Source organism: Colias croceus, chromosome 7, assembly GCF_905220415.1.
Source record: "Colias croceus chromosome 7, ilColCroc2.1".
Lineage (NCBI taxonomy): Eukaryota > Metazoa > Arthropoda > Insecta > Lepidoptera > Pieridae > Colias > Colias croceus.
The window spans coordinates 9,621,754-9,645,011 of NC_059543.1; the positions used below are offsets into that span (position 1 = coordinate 9,621,754).

General features: G+C 34.0%; 1 protein-coding gene across 30 annotated transcripts in view; it reads left to right on the forward strand.

Annotated features, from left to right (window-relative positions):
* Positions 1-23,258, forward strand: part of LOC123693035 (glutamate-gated chloride channel) — a 44,262-nt gene that overhangs the window by 15,004 nt on the left and 6,000 nt on the right. For 4 of the 30 annotated variants that reach the window (XM_045637909.1, XM_045637912.1, XM_045637910.1 and 1 more), the window contains exons 2-14: positions 13,107-13,192; positions 15,937-16,026; positions 16,903-16,991; positions 17,197-17,292; positions 18,055-18,119; positions 18,233-18,385; positions 18,489-18,639; positions 18,999-19,139; positions 19,652-19,726; positions 20,222-20,374; positions 20,582-20,734; positions 21,050-21,264; positions 22,242-22,292. In XM_045637909.1, the coding sequence (XP_045493865.1) occupies positions 15,947-16,026; positions 16,903-16,991; positions 17,197-17,292; positions 18,055-18,119; positions 18,233-18,385; positions 18,489-18,639; positions 18,999-19,139; positions 19,652-19,726; positions 20,222-20,374; positions 20,582-20,734; positions 21,050-21,264; positions 22,242-22,292 (1,422 nt within the window). In that variant the 5' untranslated portion in view covers positions 13,107-13,192; positions 15,937-15,946. Of the gene's footprint in view, positions 1-13,106; positions 13,193-15,936; positions 16,027-16,902; positions 16,992-17,196; positions 17,293-18,054; positions 18,120-18,232; positions 18,386-18,488; positions 18,640-18,998; positions 19,140-19,651; positions 19,727-20,221; positions 20,375-20,581; positions 20,735-21,049; positions 21,265-22,241; positions 22,293-23,084; positions 23,148-23,258 lie in introns of all 30 variants that reach the window. The other 26 variants (XM_045637925.1, XM_045637927.1, XM_045637928.1 and 23 more) reach the window with 19 other exon arrangements.

A 23,258-nucleotide genomic window follows, 5' to 3' on the forward strand; every position in this document is an offset into this window, starting at 1 on the left:
CGGCTTATGGAGCACCTTCAAATCACAGCCGACGCAGCACTCGAACAGATCCCCTCTGCTGAAATTATCGTCTTAGGCGATTTCAATGCCCACCATACTCAATGGTTGGGGTCACGACTTACTGACCATGCGGGGAGATCTGTTTACGACTTTGCATTGGCTAATGGTCTAAGACAACTGGTGACTTCGATCACGAGACTGCCTGATGTTGTGGACCATACCCCTTCCATGTTAGACCTCCTGCTCACCTCCCATCCAAATAACTATCAGGTCAATACTGATGCCCCTTTAGGCACATCAGACCATTACCTAGTTCGCAGTGTGGTGCCAATCTTGCGCTCAAGGCGGCCCCGATCTGGTGGCTGCCGGCGCGTTTGGCACTACAGAGCGGCTGATTGGGATGGAATGCGGGAGTTCTTTTCATCCTATCCCTGGAAGCAAGTTTGTTTTGCACACGATCCTAGTGCTTATGCTGACTCTGTCGCGGATGTGGTTCTGCAGGGAATGGAACTTTTCATACCGAGTTCTGTAGTACCCATCGGCGGCAAGTCTCAGCCCTGGTACGGTCATCTTTGCAAAGAGGCATTTCGCCAGAAGCAAGATTGTTTCCGTAACTGGGCAGATGCATTTTTAAAACAGGATCCGAATGCCAGTGCTCTTAAAAAACAATATAACTTTGTCTGCAGGCAGTACAAAAGGAAAATGAGCATAGCAAAGTCCGAGTTTATACGCGGTATTGGCAAAAAACTGACACGTTTCCCATCCGGTAGCCGAGCTTTCTGGTCGCTCGCTAAAGCCATCCAAGGAAACTTTTGTCAGCCGACGTTCCCACCCTTGCGCCGGGAAGATGATACCTTAGCCCACTCGCCCAAAGAGAAAGCCGATTTATTAGGCGCTCTCTTTGCGTCCAATTCCACCTTGGACGACAGGGGAAAGGTACCGCCTACTATCTCGCGGTGCCAGTACTTTATGTCCGATGTACGCTTTACTCAACGTGAAGTGCGTAAGGTACTTTTTTCTCTTGACACCCATAAAGCGAGTGGCCCTGATGGTATCCCTGCAATTGTTTTGAGAACGTGCGCTCCAGAATTGGCTCCCGTTTTTGCGCATTTGTTTCAGCACTCTTATGATGTCGGCATTGCTCCAGCTTCGTGGAAAACCGCCGCCGTGCACCCGATCCCTAAGAAAGGCGATCAATCAGACCCCTCTAACTACAAGCCCATTGCTATTACCTATTTGCTCTCAAAAGCCATGGAAAGCATAATCAACCGTCAGCTCTTAGGCTACCTAGAGGAGAACCAGCTGATCAGTGACCATCAGTATGGTTTTCGCCATGGACGTTCGGCTGGTGATCTCTTGGTCTTTCTAACTCACCGATGGGCTGCGGCTATTGAGAGTAAAGGGGAAGCATTAGCCGTTAGTCTTGATGTCGCAAAAGCCTTTGATCGGGTGTGGCACCGGGCTCTACTATCGAAGCTAACATCATATGGACTCCCCGAGAAGTTACGCACATGGATAGCCAGCTTTCTTGCAGCACGAAATATTCGGGTCTTAGTCGACGGATCGTGCTCGGAGCTTATGCCTGTAAACGCTGGCGTCCCTCAAGGCTGTGTTCTTTCACCCACACTATTTCTTCTGCATATCAATGACATGTTACAAATTAGTAACATTCATTGTTATGCAGATGATAGTACTGGTGACGCCTCTTACACTGGCCATGCTAACTTCTCGAGAGAAAATGTCGATGAGTGCAGAAACACTTTGGTGTCCAAGATTGAAACTCTTTTGGAAGAAGTTTCAAAGTGGGGTCGTAAAAACCTCGTAGAGTTTAACCCCACTAAGACACAACTATGTGCATTCACGGCCAAAAAAAAGCCATTTGAATCGGCTCCCCTCTTTATGAACACTCCCCTCAGCGTCAAGTCTAGCATCGCGATTCTTGGCGTCAATATTTCTGACGATGTTCAGTTTCGCGATCATTTGGAAGGCAAAGCTTCTCTAGCTTCAAAAAAACTGGGCGTCCTTTACAGAGCGAAGCAGTGTTTCAGGCCTGACCATCTTCTGTTACTATATAAAGCTCAGATACGGCCACACATGGAATACTGCTCACATCTCTGGGCCGGCGCCCCGTTATACCAACTCCTTCCACTTGATCGCGTTCAACGTAGAGCAGTTAGAATGATTGGCGACCGAAGACTTAGCGATCGGCTTAACCCTCTTGCTTTGCGACGAGACATTGCTTCACTGTGTGTCTTTTATCGCATATACCATGGGGAGTGTTCAGAGGAGTTATTCGAGTTCATACCAGCAGCGGAATTTCACCACCGCTCCGCCCGTCACAAAGCAAACTTCCATCCACACCATTTGGACCGCTGGCGAACGAGTACCGTACGCTTCTCGCGACACTTTTTACCCCACACTACCATCTTGTGGAACAGTCTACCCCCTTCTGTATTCCCGCACGTGTATGACTTAAATACCTTTAAAAAGAGAGCCTACATCCATCTTCGACAGCCGGTAACAGCCTCACAAGGGTAACTTTGTCAGTGCTCATGGGCGGTGGTGTCACTTCATTAGGTGATCCACCTGCTCAGTTACCTGCTCTTACATTAAAAAAAAAAAAAAAGGCAATCTCAGCAACTTGAAAAATAAAAATAGTTTTCAGTAAACATATAAGTATTTAAAGTATGTAGTCATAAGTCATAATATAATTAATAATTTTACCTACCGTACGCCATACATACATAATCCTACATAATGCGAACTGTCGATATTTAACAAACAAATTATGTAATGGAATTACATCTTCCGTAGTTAATATAAAGAGAGCTTCTGTGTATCATTTATTTATCGTGTCCTATTTCTATTTGATATTATAAAATATCACTATGACCTTAATCCAATTCCTAGAGTCATCACAATTAATCCCTAATCTGGATACAAATGGCAAAAACTAGTATAAATCCTATTCCTTTGAAGGTATTTTCCGTATACAACAACACGATCCAATCGCATCAGGCAAGCTTTTACAGATATTGAATGATTCCCACTGATCCCATAAAGCATCTTTTGTTTTAAGGTAATCTCTTGTCTATTTATCTTGCTCTCATATTGTAATTGTGTAATAGAAGAGTGGACACATAGTAATTTTTCATAAGCCCCTTTAATAAATTAAGCTTTGACTATGTCAGTAGTAATGCTGTTTCGGATAAATATGGATCAAATCTTAAAGACATTTCTAATAATAAATTCATACCCACTATTAATGTGGTATCAAATAAATCTTTAAAAGCCATCAATCAAACCTCTGATTAAAATCTATTTACAACATATTCCTTAACCACGGAGTATTTTGTGTATATCAAAGCTACAGATAGAGAAAAATTGTAAGTAGCTAGTTACGATGGTTTCTGTAGGGATATGAAAACTTAGATATTATACCAATGACCTATTATACTAGGCTCTAGCTCTTTTATATATCATAGTATTATACAGTATCCTTTGAATATCTTTCAAGGGTCAGGGTATATATCAAATTCAAAAACTAACAGAAACCTCCCTAAATAGAAAAAATTGACGATCCGCTTGTAATAGCTTTACGAAATAAAACATTAATGAAACGAAACACTTTCTATACAAAAGAAGTCGGTGTTTACTTTTCCTTTGCATTACCAAAGGCTTCCCAAGCAAACATTTTCAAATAACAGATCCCAAGCCTCGTTTAACTCGCACCGAAACAATTTGAGTGCGATCCGGACAGTAACAAAACAGTACATTATGGAACAATGGCTGTGTTGTGGCCCATCTTGTTTGTAAGACGGGATGATTTAATTAACTGTGCCTATAAAATACACGTTCAACTTTCATATAAATAAGCATTACATTTCCAGGTATAATTTACATGTTTAAGTCCTGTGAAATTAAACCCATTATACAATGGCCTAGTTTGAGATTCAAGCGCTACGTTTTATAAATTCTACTTATTTTGTCGTACACATATTGTGGACACCCTACGGCTAAGACGACGACTTATTTGGTCTTTTCCCTGTTATATAAACTCCATAAGTTTTGATAACAAAAAAATGTATAATACAATAAAATTTTGTGGCATAAAGTACTGCCTCCAAGAAACTTATATATATACATAGAATGAAACACATGTAGAAATATTTAAAATATTACCTTCATGTTCAGGGAGTGCGACAGGAATGGGATCAGAATTTTGCATAACTTACCTTACCGTAAATATTTGAAATTCATTCCAAGAAAATATTTCATGTCACGAATATGACATCCACTGACCCTTCCTAATTGAGCTATTTATTCTGGGAAAATATTTATTTTTTGTATTTTTAGCCATAGATTCTTATCAAAATAAAGACCATAGTTTTAATACAATTATAGTGAATACATGCTGGCTTCTATTATATTTATTAACTAATAAATGATAGGTGAATGTTAGTACAATTAACGTAAATAACAATTAGATATCTACGCGTGCGTTACAACCTGCCATTGATCCAACAAACGACGAGATATAGATTTTAAATAAAGAGTAAAGAAAATAAAATATGTATGCAGTAAAAATAAGCTGTACGTCGTGAAAAAAATATTTATCACAAAACGCAGCGAAGTCTACCAAAGAGCTTCAATATTTCCTAAAAATTGCGATCTCACACGATATTTCTAAGTCACGTTGTTGGTTCTTATTATGAATGTACGTGACTCATGTGTTAATATTGTGTATAATAAAGGCGCCAAATTGCTCCGTGTACGTTTAACATGTACGATATTTATTTATACTACAATAATATGAATATAGTTGTTAGTAAATAACAGTGCCAACAGCCGATAGGTGAATTTCGTAGCAGCGTAGGCAAGTAAGTAACATTCAAGAAATGATTGAAATTTGAAAAAGCTTTTTCAACTCGTTTTTATTTTATGAAAGTAAATATTTTATCAGGCTATTTCGCTCCAGTTTCTTTTTGAAATAACAATAGGAAATAAAAAGAGTGTCGAGTACAAAACGAAAGGGTCAAGATTAAAATTAACTCAGAACATTACATAAGAGTTGCGGAAAGTTTTGATTAGCTAAGTGTTCTTGTGCAGCAGTTGAGCTTGGAAAATGCTGACTAAAAGCCCTCTTAAGACTTTACTAAGAACCTATTGACGGAAAGTACATAAGTAGTTTGACAAAGATACAATTTGTCTGACAACCTGTGATGTTTAGATATTATATTATTTATTACCTGATGATCGTTAATAAGCTTATACGTATAAACAATCATCAGGTTTTTATCTATACTAACATTATAAAGCTGAAGAATTTGTTTGTTTGTTTGTTTGGACGTTCTAATCTCAAGAACTACTGGTCCGATTTGAAAAATTATTTCGGTGTTAGATAGCCCATTTATCGAGGAAGGCTACATTATATCATCGCGCTAAGACCAACAGCAGCGGAACCACGCGGGTGAAACCGCGGGGCACAGCTAGTGAGTTATAAAATCTCGTAAGTTACTGTTTTACTACGTATGAAGATTTATAAACCTAGTGGGAAGGCAATTTTTATTGATTAACGAAATTCACTGCTCAATGGCGACACAATGGCGATCTTTAAAAGAAATAGTTTCAGATTCTGAACAGAAGGCGATCATTTGTTTACTCTACCATCCATCGTATCAAAACGTGACCACATTATGGCCAAAATAAGGAAATCGTTTTCCGTCAATGCTACAAGCAATAAGTAAGTTTGATTTGAATGTACCTATCTATAATAGGCCGTATTATAAAATTAATACATATTTCATATACCTACATAATTATTATTGGCATTTGGCATTCAGTGTGGAAAAGAAAACACATTCATAACTTATTTTAGTCACTAAATAGATTAATGATCCCTTATACTTCTTAAAATTCACATAACATTTCAGAGAAAAAGTTTACCGTACAATATTTTATACGGTAACTTTTTCGCCAATATAAGCATGTAATTAAATATTAAACAAAACTATTCTGCATCCAAATAGAGCGGACTAAATTCAGAAGCAATTACAGTTGACAATCAATCGATACGATGAATCTTTAAACAACTTCGCCGACCTTTGGATCGAAAGTGTAACAAATTCGGTATTCTTATACATTTTCTGTGATCTGTCTTAAATCTTTTTGAACAAAATCAATAAGTGTTGCTTAATCGCTTAGTTCAGGATACATCGCCCATTTTTTGCAAGTGACTACTATCAAGCTGATTTTCCGTTTGTAGCTTTATTTTGATGAGACACCGAATAATTTCGTGTACGAAACTCTCGATTGTGGTAGCTAACAGAGATAACAAGGATAAAATTTTTTGATTTGATGGTTCTCAAATATTTATTACGCAATTTGTAGGACAATATGTCTGTTGAATTATATAAACATTAACTAAGTGAAAACAAAAAAATCAGCTTGTTAGTAATCATTTATGTTGACCTCGTTATCGATACACTTTGGAAAGGGAGACTCTTTGAACCAACCATAGATTTTGTAGGACAAATATTTTTTCGAATAATTTAGGTAATTATCTTGAGATTGAACAAAAAAAAATTCAGTTAGTAATGAATATATTTGAGAACCATCAAATCAAAAATTTTTATCCTTGTTATCTCTGTTAGCTACCACAATCGAGGCTTTCGTACACGAAATTATTCGGTGTCTCATCAAAATAAAGCTACAAACGGAAAATTAGCTTGATAGTAGTCACTTGCAAAAATGGGCGATGTATCCTGAACAACGACATAGTGATTAAATATTTAAGAATAGGTGTAGCTTATACTTCATTGTATCGAATTGCAAAGCTCTAGCTGACAACATTAATCCATTATGGTTCAGATATTTTAAATAAAAATAAAACATTAAGTTTGTATGTTAGGTACTAATTGTGTGGACTAAAATATTATGAAAATTTGCATAAACATTAAACAAATGATTCAGTTTCAGACAACGTCACGTGACTGAAGAATTTTGTGTCTAGTCACCCAGTCTGTCCGTGTAGAGCCCTTTTTGGACTATTCTATTATACATTTTCTTATTAATTCATAACGGAAATTTCCTTTAAACCGCAATCGGAACATCTCTCCTAGTATAACCAAGATAATATTTCTTATTGTACTTATAAAAAGTTCACAAATTAATCAACGTTATACATATATTTATTATTTTAGGGGCTGATTTTTCAATCGTCGTTTAAAACTTATTCGTCGAATAACGTATTAAACTACCATTTTAAAACTGTATTCTTCTTGCCTGTAATTGACAGTTTACAGGTGACATTTTAATATTATCGTGTAATACTTTATTCGACGAATAAGTTTTAACCAACGATTGAAAAATCGGGCTTTAAAGTATCATCACAAACATTTTTATCGATCTATTAAACTTTATTTCGTATTCTTAACTATTTTATTTCAGAAGCTATGGATAATTAAACGTTACCTAGTGTCGATGTCAAAATAACATTACATGTACATGACGTGACTCATGTGTAGGACCAAAATTATTAATTGCTCTTTCAATGCTTAGTATTATTTTTAGGAATTAATTGTGTTGATTAAACCATGTCTGACATTTTATTCAAATTAATATACCATTCTGTTATTCAGAAACTTTATACAATTCTGGTATAATTTATTTAATATGGATAAAATACGCATTTATCATAGGATTTCTTTAACAGGCAACACGAAAACGCGATGCTATAAATCAGCCGGAAACGTGGGATTTCGTTTCGTAAGGTCGTTTGTGAAAAAAGCTCCAAATTTCTATCCGTGCCGTAAAAGATCTTGCCTTTTATCACGCTCAAGGAACTATTTTTTGCGATATCCGTTGAGATTGGCCGCTAAATTAGGATCGAAGTTGGGTCCTTTATATACTCAAAACGTGGAACTATTCTATATATTTCTTAATTAGTTTGTCAGGATTTGTTTTAACTATAACTAGGTCTCCGCCCGCGGCTTCGCCCGCGCAGTCAAAGAAAAACCCGCATAGTTCCCGTTCCCGTGGGATTTCTGGGATTGCTTCATTTTCCCGGGATAAAAAGTAGCCTATGTCCTTTCTCGGCTATCAAAATATCTCCATACCAAATTTCATGAAAATTGATTCAGTAGTTTAGGCGTGATTGAGTAACAGACAGACAGACAGACAGAGTTACTTTCGCATTTATAATATTAGTATGGATTGATATTTTTCTGACATAGATCAATTATGAACTATCGTCCTCCTAAAATATATAAATTGTAGATACGGAGATACCTATACAGTTTTCCGTTAATATACTTCTAGAATTATATACCTAAGTTAAATAAAGTTTTACGGTTAAAAATTTAAATTTATAAATAAGGTAATAAGTAGGTACTAAAAATGTACTTACCTAAACCGCTTTACTGAGTCTAGGTCGATAGCAGAAGGGTGGAGAAGAAATATCTACTGAAAAATAAATGCGAGATTACCTCTTACAAATGTATAAAAATAACTCCACAGTTCTTAAAAATTTCTTGTGCACTTAGGTGCTAGCAGCTTCCATAAATTATGTTTTGAGAGGAAATTACCGTTTCCATTGATGGCACAAGTGAAGCAAACGAATCCAGTTGGGAATCGAGTTACGCTTTACTCGCTAAATTAAGTTCAGCGTCTCAAATCCAAAGTTTAAATTTATTAGATACGAATTAGCTACTTCAAGCGAATAGGCTATGTTTGAACATTTTCAAATTAATCCGATTGTTAACAATTGATTAAGAGCAGAGTTAATCCAATTGCGTTTGACTTCAAACATTATTATAGAATTAAATAGGCACCTGTTTAACATTGTCACTTATCAGATTTTTGTCAAGACAATAGATATTCATAATAGACGATAGTAGTACATGTCTCATCTATTGACCAAAACATTTTGTGAATAATAATAATTCTTTTACGCGGCGCACACATATTCATCACAAATTATTGTATACTAGCTTCCGCCCGCGACTCCGTCCGCGCGGATGTCGGTCTTCGCGTGGATGGTTTATTTCTCCATTTTGAGTAACTCTGACAATGATATCCATAAATGATATCTTATAAATATCTATTGGACCCAAATACGGCTAGGCCTATAATAATACGCAACGTGTGTTCGCGGTTCTACAGAATAACGTCTATGGATAAAACTGAAAAATTAAGATTAATTTTTTTCTACGTACTTTTTCAAGATAAAAAGTATCTTATTTTACGCCCAGGATAATAAGGTATAATAATACTAAGTTTCATCGAAATCGAACCGTTAGTTTTCACGTGATGCCTGAACATACAGACAGACAGACAAAAATTTTTTAAACACATATTTGGGTTTGGTATCGATCCAGTAACACCCCCTGGTATTTATTTTTTCAATATTTTCAATGTACAGAATTGACCCTTCTACAGATTTATTAAATATATATAGATATAGATTTTCCAGAAAAATGAAATAAAATGTTTATGATTAAGTACCGATTATTTATTGCAGATATTGGTGAAAACATTATAACTGCAAAAATTCCATAGTTTTTCGCATTCATCGCGGGGGTATTTATTCTTGTCTTTTAGTATCGGTGTGTGGAAAATATTAAAAACACAATTAATACCTACAGTCGCCTTGAAACCTTATAAATATCTTATAATCAATCTCAATCAGAGTTCCACCTATTAATAACACTTAGAAATTATTATTGACGAATCGCGTTTCAAACGCGATTAAAGTACTAAATGTTTTACATATTTAAAATAAGCTAGTTACCTAGGATTTTGTTAGCCTAGAAGGTAAGTGTACAAGGACTATGTTTTATTTGTAACTACGTTATAAATATAAAGTTTATTATCTAAATACAAAATCTCTGTAAAGAACTTATTTATTGCAAGTGTAATGTGTAATAATAGTTATCGTCCTATCATTGTCCCGAATCTAAAGATACGTGCCCCATATAAAGGTTTATGCCAAAACCTACTACAATAGTTTAGTAGTAGGTACGGGTTGATGGATGTAGTAGATTTATTTATTTATTTATTACACTTTGTTGTAATACAAGCATTAAATAAAAAGAAAATATGGAACTAGAAAGATGTAGTAGGTACCTACATTTGGCGGCCTTATCAAGCGGCAAAAAAGCTATGCAAAAAAGCGAATTATTTAGTAATAATTATAGACCTTTTTCCGTAGATCTGTTTCAGTGTGTGACATATGGATTTTGGTCGCCACGATGTTTTCCTTTACCAATTAGTATTCCAAGCGGGAGTTGGGTTGATGTCGAAATATTAAAAAATCAGTTTATTTTTCTTCCGATCGCCTGACCTATTTAATTAAAGTGGCATTGGAAGCCTTTATCAATTAGCCACAGCTAATTCCTATTCTTGCAGATGTATAAAATCAGTCATATTAATAATAATTAATAGTGTCGTCTTTTACACGAGGAAGTTCATTCCTGCGTAAAACGATATTACTTGAAATTACGTTGAGTAAACTAGTGACAAAGTTAAAGCAGATATGAAAGCACTATGGGAACATTAAGAGCACTCCAACAGCCCCCAGCACTTTATTGTTATAATGTAAACATTACAAACCACTGAAACATCAAACAACTTTATCCCATACTGAATAATAAACTAGCTCTGTGAATATCTTAAGAGTTAATGCCGACGTCATCATTATGTAAAGAGCATTTTGCAGTTCAATGTATAAGTAGCTATCGCTTCTTGAGGCATTTACTTTCTTTTAAATTCTATATTATAATTTGTATTGACGTGAAATTGCACACATTTAAATAAACTCACTTTTATCGAGGACATAAAGTCAAAATACCCAATAGTACCTAGAAGTTAAGTCGTAGCAATTGTATAGATAAAAATCCAGCAATATCTATATATTGCAATAGATCATTATCTCATTTCATTAGTAAAGAAGATGACGGAAAGTCGGACGGAAAGGTATTTGTCTTTTATCAGAAGTTTCAATTATCTCGCTGAGTAGGTAAATTAAATTAATAAAATAATGTGTAAAGCTTAACTCAAAAAATATATTTAAGTAAAATATAACAGCTTCAAACAAAATCTAAGTATCTACTTTATTACAATATTCAAAACGGATTCATTTCCACATTTTTTCAGAGAAATTATTCACTATTATAGTCCTAAAGCCGTTAACTTTGATATGATAAATGTTCACAAGATATACGCTCAAAAAATTCTGACACAACGAGCAATAATTAAAAATTTGTCACCAATGAACATCAACGCCAGGAAATAAATAGTTCAAGTACACGTTCCAGTTGGCCCAGTTTGTTATTTTAACACTAACCCAGATCTTACAACTTGCCAACATTTCAGCTTATGAGTGCTACTACGGAACCACTTTTCCAATCACGTATATAACGACATCAAGACTACAATCGTCTTACGTAATCCTTTGATACTGCACAGCGGGCATAGGCTTATTGCTTCTACGTAGAACACCCATACAAATGACTGAACAGTATTGCCACAGATAATGTCAGTATTGCTATTGAGGTTCAGAGACAGTTTGGTACAAGATACAGACAACTATGATGAGGTCACTGGACCCTCACCGTAACGTAATAATTGAACACATTTACATGGTTAAGGTTTTGATTGAATCTGTCGTGAAATTTTAATATGAAACTAATATTATAAATGCGAAAGTTTGTATGGATGTATGGATGTTTGTTACTCTTTCACGTAAAAACTACTGAACCGATTACAAAGAAATTTAGCACATATATAGAGGGTAACTTGGATTAACACATATGATAGTTTTTATCCCGGAAATCCCACGGGAACGGGAACTATGCGGGTTTTCCTTTGCAAACGCGGGCGAAGCCGCGGGCGGAAATCTAGTATGAAATAAGGACAGGTTATCATCATCCCATTAGGGATTAAAGATGTATTTAAACATAAAGAGTTGGCTGATATTCCGAAGCATATAGCATTAGAACGAACAAAGTACCTATTCTAACAAAGTATCTAAGATAATAAAATAAACAATTAAACCAATATTACTGGAAACTTTGTTGTAAGATACAAATACAGTCTATAATTATATTTTATGCGTGTATCTAGACATTGCCTTTGTTGCTAAAATTAAAACAAGATCCGTTCAAGTTCGCTTTGAAAAGGCTTCTTTCTTGAACATTGAGAATAGTATTATCGTTGTTAACGAGTTTATAACGTACCTAAATATAACACTCATTGTTATTTATAACTACTCAAAACTCCTATTAAATGTGTGAATTATAATCAAATTAATTCGCTAACGTACTTAGACTATTTTTAATAAGCTACAGTTGGGAATAAAAGCGTGTTATTTCTGGTAAATCCATTACTGGCAACCTTTTAATGTCAAAGTCAGTTCTATATTGTACATTTTATGAATTACAAACAATAGAGTAGTCTGACTCCAATTATAGTCTAGTTATAGCTTTAGCCCTGACTCCCCATTGAAAGAATAAATTATTTTTTGAGGGTTGTTCTTACTCTACTCTTGACGCACAAAAACTTATTTATCAAACGCAGAACAAGAATACATTAACCAATTTAGTTTAAGATCTTCGAACTTATTACAAATCATACTACTATCAATAATAATATTGATTATTTTTTTTTGATTGATTGATATATTATATGATTGATATGATTAGTTATTATGATTATTTTTTTAAATTAAGTTTATACTTATTATAATTAAAAAAATAATCATAATGACTAATTTCAATATTTTCAGTTAATAAAGTCTCTAGGGTCATAGCGTGCATTGCTTAAACGAAATGAAAAAGACTGTTCACCCTTGGATTAAAGTGAATTATATTTTTCATTTAAAACGGCCGATAACATTGTATCTTAATGTCGTGATATTTAAACGCAAATCGTTACAATTAAAACATTCACAAAGTAATTGTCGAGAACACAATAGAGGAAACGAATCTCGGTTGAACACATTGTTAACACTGTCATTGTACTAAAAACCCGGAACGTATGAAAAGGGCTTTCCGCTACTTTCCCGCCAAACCATTTCATTTACAATGATAACATTTTTTTATTTTTAGATACACCGCCATGTGGGTGAAGGCGAAAAAGGTGTGGACAAGTTAAGGGATTCACATGCCGACAATATTCTGCAGTCAGCAGAAAGGTAAGATTGATTTAAATATTTATTATACGGGTAGAGATTCTGTTGTAAAACTCATACTAGGAATTGTTCCATTTTCATTACAAGTGTTAATACGATTACAGACATAAAAACTTTATTAAGAAAACTGATTGGAAAATAACGACGACATAAGGAGCTTTTAGCAAGTACTTAAGGACTATTGTTTTTAAAAACTCTTGACACGATAGGTACACATCGCTGAAACTGGCTACACATAGTTACTCAAAAAATACTTAAATAATATTAAAGAACACCACGTAAAACATTATTAAGGTATTCACAATATTTATAAAAGCATGTTACACTGAGTTGCCTTTAGGTAAGTCTAAATCCACAAACCCAACCTTTAATTTTGGTAACATTCATTTCCCAGGGGCTTGTCTACTTTCATTTTAATTAGAAGGTTGCGGGTTAGATGTATCTCCAACACCATTATGAGTATTTTGGGAACTCAGGGTTATTTGCGTCTGCAAGTTTTTGAGTTGTTTTGTTATCTCTGCCACAATCTTGAGTGGAAAAAACAATTGCAGTAATTGGAACGACTCATAAAAATATTGTTGTGTCAAACGGTAAATTAGTAATTTCATTAAAATGTACAATTTCAAAATATCCTACAAAACATTTTACTCCGATTTAAAATTCGATACTAATACAAATCATTTCAAAATCATCGTTGGTATTTTATTGTATACTTGTGTATTGTGTATTTATAATAGGTACACATTTTAAAAGAAACATGGCACCTTTTCGCGCAAAGGTCAGTTCGGAAATGTTTTATGGAACGGTTAGTAAAAGCTGTATTAATAGCGGCCATCACAACAAAAGCACGAAGCATTCACGTTAAAATGTAGCGTAGCAAAGTCTTTTAGCTGACCGACGAAAAAGGATTCATTAGGCCGAGTGCCCATTTCAGCAACTCTTTTAATCTATAGTTTATATTTTAATAAACAGTGCATTTATTGTGTTAATGGCTTCCATTATTTTGATTTAATTTTCGCAATTCATATGATGAAAGTAGTTACGTTGCTGTCTTTATTATCTACAAGATAAATTATAACCTAACCACGCGCAGGCAACTATTAAAAAGATTTAGTATTTAAGTTTATAAATTTCTAAAGAACCTGATTCATTTAGAAATACTTACACAGTAGGTACGCAGTACTGAAGACTAGTTTTTAGGAATTTTAATATTTATTTATTAATTTTTATAAGTTTTTATTACACGGTACTTAATGTTTCTACAATTTAACGCTCGATTTCCCTGTTAGAGCTTAATTGACGTCATACCATTTCATAGGTTCAAAGTAGGTCACGTATTCAATTTCAGGTAACATAAAAACACGTTATAATATACAAAGTGACCTTGCCACACGCTATTGCCTTGCGATTCTATTATAGAAAATCACAATAATTTAGCATAACAAGATCCTACTTTCTTCAATCGATATTTGCTGTAACATAAACTGCGAAGTGAAAAGATGCGGCACAATATCACAAATATAGGAAAAAAAATATTTTGGAAACATAATTATAACGTCAAATAAAATATATAAATGATTAAAAAGATAAAAACATTAGCAGTATCTGCTGCTCTGATGTTACGGGCCTTGGACAATAAAGCTTTAACAATATTTACCTTGGAAGGTACGTCTAACAATTATTTATTGTTTTTTAACAAATTATGAAATATAAAGTATCAGGAACTGGGTTCAATATTTCTAAACAATCTCTATTTTTGTAAAAAAATATACATAACTACAAACAAACATGGCTTTGTTTTTTTTTTTCAAACATTATGTTATTCGTAAAGGTCTTTATATGCTATGAGGAAAATCGCCATGGAATAGATCTGTGAAATAGGTTAATATAATCAATAAAGATACAACATGAAACATACGACTATAATCTAATGCCTCATGATTCGATCGGTGTAGGCACTTGACAGCTGATAGGTTTGCTGCGTTGAATCGAGGGAACTCCGAATTCCGATAAAATTTAATTGAAATACCAAAACGCGTTGCAATATTCACATGCAGTATGAAAAACCAAACAAAGCTTGAATAAAAGATAAAATTGATTCATCGATAACTTGCCAATTGTTTGTCTACATATTTTATTTACTTATAACCATAAAACTCGACGATTTAAAGTAATTTTAAGTACTACAATATTATGCACGCAAACATTCTAAAATATTTCTGATAACACCTATTACGAACCTATGTTTGTCTCATTATATTTTATCGACTGTGTTTCACTAGATGAAAGCTTCATTATTTCTTAGTGACATATCAGAACGTTTTTTTTACCCGGATCAAACCGAGTGAAGAATGGAGGAAAGGCGAGGTTTCGAAATAGTTATATTTCAAATTAATGTAGCGAAAAAATAAAATACAGTCTATGAATAAAGTACCACTTATCATTCCTTTCCTTCATGTTTTATACAGCAAAAAGCTGTTAGCAGGCATCGATTATCATTAAGCTTATGGTATTTTTAGCATTTACGATGAACGTAGAAATATACCGTACGCTGTATTTTCTGAACTACTCTTCAGCTCTTTTATAAGACTATTAATTTTTAATTAGTAATAGCGGGATAAAACTTCTTTACCAACGACAGCTACATCTATGCTATTATGTATAAAGGCTATATGAAAAGATTGTTGTCATATTGTACTGAATTAATTACTGTAAAATAACAAACTAACAATTTTTGTTTCATCTAGATGTCCTAATATGGGTTGGTTATGCGTGGTGGCACGCGCCGGAGCCTTCTTCCTAATGCTCACCAGAGTATCCGCGCTAACGTCCGACATGTAAGTAGTTACATATTTTTTTCTACTATTACTCAAATAAATAAATAAATAAATAATTGCATGTACATAAATGGTATTTAACCATCTTTTGAAGGTTTTTTAGGTATCTTTGTAACCTGTTTTCATCGTATCAAATTAGTAGCATTATGTTTTCAATGCACTTAATCAAACTAACATATTATTAGGTATCTGTAGCACATCATTCATTATTTTTACTGCAGTGGATCATATACTTTAAGGCAATATAAAACACGCATTTAGCTCACGTAGTCCATTTAATGTAAAAGCTGTTCAAAACAATCTACGTAGAAAGCTAAATATAAGATACGTGAAGTAAAATACATATTGAAATCTACTGCGCGATAAAATATCAAGCTTCACTTTATTAAGGAACTCATATATTTTCCCTATCTCCAAAAATTACCCGCTGAATTTGATCGTAAATATACTCACGAAACGTGAAGATCATTTAACGAGTAAATATGCCGTAGAGATAGCACTCGTTACATGGGGTTCAGAAATATCACAACTCGAGTTATAGACCATAATGTTATATGAATGGCATAAATGAAAGCTTGGAAGGACAGGCGAAGGGTGGCGAAGCGTAGCTAACACGGTCTCTGAGATCGTTCAACCGTGAAGTATTATGATACATTTATAGAGCCGGGAGCATGAAAATACCATAAATTACAAAGGACTACTCAATACATATGAAGATTTTTCTGAATTTAAAAAGACCAAAACTTGATAACAGATTGCTCAACAATGTAGTTGTAGTAACAATGTAGTAATACGAAAAACAGAAAAAGCTTCATACGAAGAACAATATATAATAATATATATTAGAGTTCATAATAATGAAATTTATTTTTATAGTTTTGCAGCGGGAAAGTCGGACAAAGAGATACTGGACAATCTACTGAAGAACTCCCGCTATGATAAAAGACTGCTACCGCCAGTAGACGGTAATTATATAATTAGTTTATTTTTGCTTGTCTCATAATAATGCACATTACCAAATTTTATATAGGCGTAGCTTTGTGAGATATCATTTAAAACTTTTAAAATTTTGTATTAATAGCTAGCTCGAAGCTCATTAAAATAAGAAAATACTCTTTTCTTATTTGTTCCACTAATTTAGCTACGCTTATACGCATTGTCACATTGCAGATCCTGTTTTCTGTTGTGGTCTAACGACGCCGAACGACACTCTAGCGCAGAATAGAGTCGGCCTCTCGTCCCTTCGGCCCCAATCGCACAACCGTGGTGCGTTCTGCTTAATGTTTATGAAAAGAGAAATGTTCTAGAACCTTTCGTTTTGTGTGTTCACTTCGTACGAGCCCTACTGCACGTAATGTTTAATGTTTAAATTTATTCTTATCACGCAATGTAGGTTGCTTTAGATTAAAAATTTATGTACACGTACTTTTACTTAATTCTCTGCACCTATTTATGTCCTCTGAAACACGTTTGCGTTACTTAATCTATGGCTTATTCTCGTTTCCAAAATAATGTATATTTATTGTATTGAATAGTAAACGCCAATTGTTATTTGTGGAATAAATATAAACCGTTCTTTTTCTCTTTTCACAAACATTTAGTAGATATTTCAAATCATTGGCATTTTCAAAGTAATAAACCGGGTCTGCAATGGTGGTTTTCTCATAAACTTTATCGACACGGGCATTATGACTCACGCTTTATTTAAGCAAGTCTTTCTATTTCATAACTTTCTCTCTTTCTTAGTTAATCCTATTAGCTTGTATACTTTTCAGCTGAATAATTTACAGAAGTTTATTATAATCCCAACACGTTTCTATTAAGTTGTGCATGATTGTATTTCTTTTATTTTTGGTGTTCCTAGCAAATGTTGTTAATGTATTTACCTATTTTATGTATCAACAGTAGTGCGATGTTAAATTAATAAACTACTTTAAAAATGTTGTAATAATGAGTCAGTTATATTATGTTATATGTAGCAATGAAGGGCACATGAAATATACTCAATATGAACTTACTGGTTTTCAGGTGTCCTCACGGTAAATGTTAGCGTGCTACTTCTTAGTTTAGCATCACCAGATGAATCTAGTCTCGTAAGTCTATCTTCTGATTATCTTGCATGTTAATTTTCCTCTTCTCCTTTGTTATTTATATTAAACGTATACATATATTAACTAACGTTATCCTTAACATTTATTTTTTTCAGAAATACGAGGTCGAATTCCTTCTGCAGCAGCAGTGGTATGATCCTCGACTTCGTTATTCAAACCAGTCTCATTACGACTATCTAAACGCTATACATCATCACGAAGACATTTGGTTACCAGATACATATTTCATTATGCATGGCGACTTCAAAGTACGTCTTACTGTTAGCGATATCTCCATGTAGTTAACCTAAAATTTGATTTTAGGATTGTATGTAAAAACAGTTTACATTTTAATATTCCATTGTCTTTCAGGATCCAATAATACCGATGCATTTTGCGTTACGGATTTACCGCAACGGCACAATCAACTATTTAATGCGGCGGCATCTCATTTTGTCCTGTCAAGGCAGTCTCAACATTTTTCCATTTGATGACCCATTATGTTCTTTTGCATTAGAAAGTAGTGAGTAATCATACACGACGATATTATAACTCTATATTTATTTTTCTTACGAACTTGCATTGATATTAATTTACTTTTTAATTTCCATGACCAATATGGTCATCTATTTTCGGTAAATATTTTATAAGCCATAAGTTGTTCTTCTTCTTAAAATTAACAAATAATAATATAACCTATGAATTAGGGTTAAAATGATTTTGCGATATGACTACTGTAAATACTATTTCTGGCTTAAAAGTTATGTTATAATTGATGAATGAATTCTAAGTAAATCATTGCCTGGTGTGGTGTACAATAATCTAGCTGTATATTATTACATAATAGGTAAGGGATATGGTAAAATATGAAAATGATTTCAGTTTCTTATGAGCAGTCAGCAATAACATACGTTTGGAAGAATGACGAGGACACGCTGCGGAAGTCACCGTCGCTCACCACACTGAATGCATATCTTATACAGAACCAAACCATTCCTTGTCCTATAAAAGCTAGCTGGAGAGGTAACAAACACTTTTTTATCACTTAACATGCCAACATTGCTTCAAATGGAATTATTTACATCAAAAATATATATAACCGCAGTTGTGCCTATATATATCGGACCCAAATTATGTAGCTTAGTATCCCAACATCAATGTTTTCTTTGTTACAAGCACAACCTTATTCTTTGCACAGGGGAGGATATCGTGAATCAATAGAATATTCTGATTAACTCTTTTCAGCTTGGTCTTGTTTCGTGAAATTTTACTTTTAAGTTAATGCATTATGATTACATTAGATAATATATTAGAGTGTCTTTAATTTTAATAGCTTTCAAAAGTATCATATGGCAATAGAGTCGATGGTTATTTTGTATATAGCGATTGGTTAGTAGTGATCGATTGTCGCATGTTCATTTTTCATCCAGACACTAAGTTTATGTTTATAAATTTCATTTATTAAATATAAATGTTGCATAAAGTGAAATAGATATAGAAAATAAAGAATAGTTCGTTCACATTTTTGCAAGCAGCTGATGGTATTTCACTTTACGAGGATGACGAAGAGCTGACATGTAATCTTTGCCAGAGACGCTTTGAGGAGCAAGGTACTTGAGTCGCACCGGATAAACTAAAAACGAGTCCGGTGTTATCGTTATTACAATTATATAGCCCGCTTATGTACGAGTAAATGCGCTGTTGTGTTAGCGAGGAAGTCGATCGAGACGGGGCTAATTATACTTAGTCAAACTTTTCATTACCATTTTCACTTGACATTTACGTGTTATTATTATTTTTTAATCGTGTGCACGTAACTTTGTGTAAATGCACGTGTTAGATTCTAATTTTATTTTAATTGGATACTAAGACATTTCACAATAATGCTGACACACTCAATAAAGTACACAACACGCATTACTCTTACAAGCAGGATTGTAGAGTTTGTGAAAGTTTTTTGTTTGTAGTAATTCTGTAATACAAGGCCACTGAATGGAGTTATTTAGAATTTATAAGCATTCACAAGAATTTTAATTTCAAGTGTAATAAAAAACGGGAATCTTTTGAGCATGTTGCAGACGTTACGAAAGCTATTCAATCCACAGGTAACTACAGCTGCTTAAAGGTGGATCTAATTTTTACAAGAGACCGAGCATTTTACTTTACCACAGTTTTTATTCCTGGCATTATCCTGGTGACCTCCTCCTTCATCACCTTTTGGCTGGAATGGAACGCAGTACCAGCCCGTTCCATGATAGGTAAAAATGGCTGGCAATTGGAATGTTCTCGGTCTTGAAACTGTTGTCTTCTTCTCTAAGTAGGTAGATGTGATGCGGCTGCCATAACACGCTCCTTCTCACAGGCGCTCGATGCTTTATTGTTGGCAATGTAAAGTAGATGTACAAACTAGGGAATGCCTTAATCACGAACGTAGAAAGTATTTTAGAAATTGCTTCGTATTTTAGGTAATTACAGCTGCCTCAGGGTGGACCTTATCTTCACACGGGATAGATCATTTTACTTCACAACAGTTTTCATTCCTGGCATCATTTTGGTGACATCATCGTTTATTACTTTTTGGCTGGAATGGAATGCAGTGCCCGCTAGAGTTATGATAGGTTTGTTCAGTTCTATTTAATTTGCTCATTATATTTCAATTTACTTTATTATTATTATCTACACTTCAAGACCTTCCAATAAATGAGTAGCTAAAAGGTTTGGCTTAATTAGAAATGTACTTAGACTTTAAATTTTGCATGATTTATTAAAAATTTAAAGTGCTTGAGCACCACACAATTATTTTCTTATCTCGAGTGCAACATGAAATTCATTCGCCTGTAAAACGCAGAGCGCTATGCTATTTATTCGTAGGTTAGTGATGTTACAACAACAATCGGAGACTTATTAAAATTTATGTATATGGAAACCTCTAGGTGTAACGACCATGTTGAATTTCTTCACAACATCCAACGGCTTCCGCTCCACATTGCCCGTGGTGTCAAATCTGACGGCCATGAACGTGTGGGACGGCGTCTGCATGTGCTTTATATACGCATCTCTACTGGAGTTCGTGTGTGTCAACTACGTTGGCAGAAAGCGGCCCCTTCACAATGTTGTCTACAGACCAGGAGAAAATCCTGTCACACAGGTGAATATATGTGTTTTACGCAAAGCTGCTTTTTCTGTAATTAATCCCGCGATTGGTGTATTCTGTCAACTCATTGTAGTGTTAAATTTGCACTCGACGAACAGTAATAGAATAGGCACGTTGAAGTGACTTATAAACTACTTATAAAGTGATGAAATAATTAATAAAACTGAAGACAGTTAATTTTATATAAAAATATTTATTTACTATATTTTCATCTATTTTTGCTTAATCCTTCAAATTAATAGATTTTTAGAATTTAATCTACCTACTTACCTAAATATTTTAAACAATTACCTATTGAACTTTTAATAGAAATGATAATAGTCGGAAAACTCGTTTTAATAAAATAAATAAACTGCAGTGCACTAAATACTTCGCTATACCTCACAATTCATACGCAAAGGATTTAAAAACTTAAAAAAAATTCAAACAAGTTAGTAACTTGAATAGCTACGAAATATAATAATAATTTAATATTTTTTTCCTTCGTGGATGATTTGCATTTCTTTCTATAATCTTTGCAATGTTTTCTTTTTTAACTAATCCACAATTCACAGCATGTTTAATTGTGATATTGGTTCTTCCGCATGTTGTTTTTTTTTTTTATTTAAATCTGCATGCCATCAATTTTTGTTTTTATTTCTAAACGCAATTCGTAAAAAGAATAAACAAGGAATAAACATAAAAAAAACATATGGATTTAAAAAGACTATTTTGTGTGGCCGCAGCAAAATTTTTTCATCGGAAATTTTACATCACATTGTAAGAAAAAGAAAACATTGCAAAGATTATATTCGATGTCGTGGATACTGAACTTGTGATATATACGCGTAGTGATAAATTTTATTTGTGAATCAGTGTGCTCTTGTGAATAATGTTTGTTTGGCCACAACAATCTAGTCTTACATTCACGTTTGCACATCGTTAGACCATCTGCCACGAGTGAACAATCTGTCTGTATAATGTGTTCGCAGCGTCTACCCGCCGTTCTGAGCAGAATTGGCATTATACTGGCCAGTCCTTTGGTAAGAATTATCGCCATTCTCATTGGCACGATCCAAACACTGTTATATTTCTTGTTCTATAAAACACTGTCCTACTTTTTTAGTTGATTGAATTCTTATGGATTTAACGAGCTTACTTCATTAGATAGGAATGTTTTGTACATAAAATACATACCTACTCTGTAATCGAATACCGCTCCATTAACAAAGAAGGTTGGAAAGGCTTGAACATTGTCGATGCTCTCACCTCGTGGTTAATACTAGGAAACTTTGTCACATTGCAAGCACTTAACTAATAAAGTAGGACCATGGGCTCGTATTATTGGATGTATGAATGAAACTTAAAAAAAGTATTAAGAGAAAATATAACAGGATAGTCTCTCATACCACCATCACACAAATTAACCTAGTCGCATGAGTAGTTTATGTAATTTGTAGTTATATTTCCTAGTTATGTAGTTCCCTGGTAAATAAACTGACTGAAAATAAATAAAAACAATAGGAAATATAAATAGGTTACCTACTTCACAGAATTGGCAATACATATTAATGTAGGTACCTACTGTAGCTAGTAAAAAATAGTTTTATTTTTCAGCTTACATAGAATGTACAGTGAACTAAATTCACGTAATATTTTGCATGTAAAATTCGGCAACGTGATAAAATTCCATAACCAATCAACCATTTTAATAAAAAGTTTGCTAATATCGAAGACAATGCTTCGTTAAAAACATCGAAATGTTTTGCAGCTTTTGCAATTCACTTATAATGAGCTTGCTTTGTCATAATAAATCTTAATATTCATCTATATAGGAGGCGATGGCATTCCTCCATTGGGCCAAATCTGAAACCCCCCAACCGGGATCAAGCGGTGCTGTAAGTGATGTCACTGAAACATCAAAAATCCATTCGCCAACCTCCATTTCATCTTAGACCTGATATCACAAAACTAACGCATACTTTTGTTTTAATGCCTCTTCGGATTGC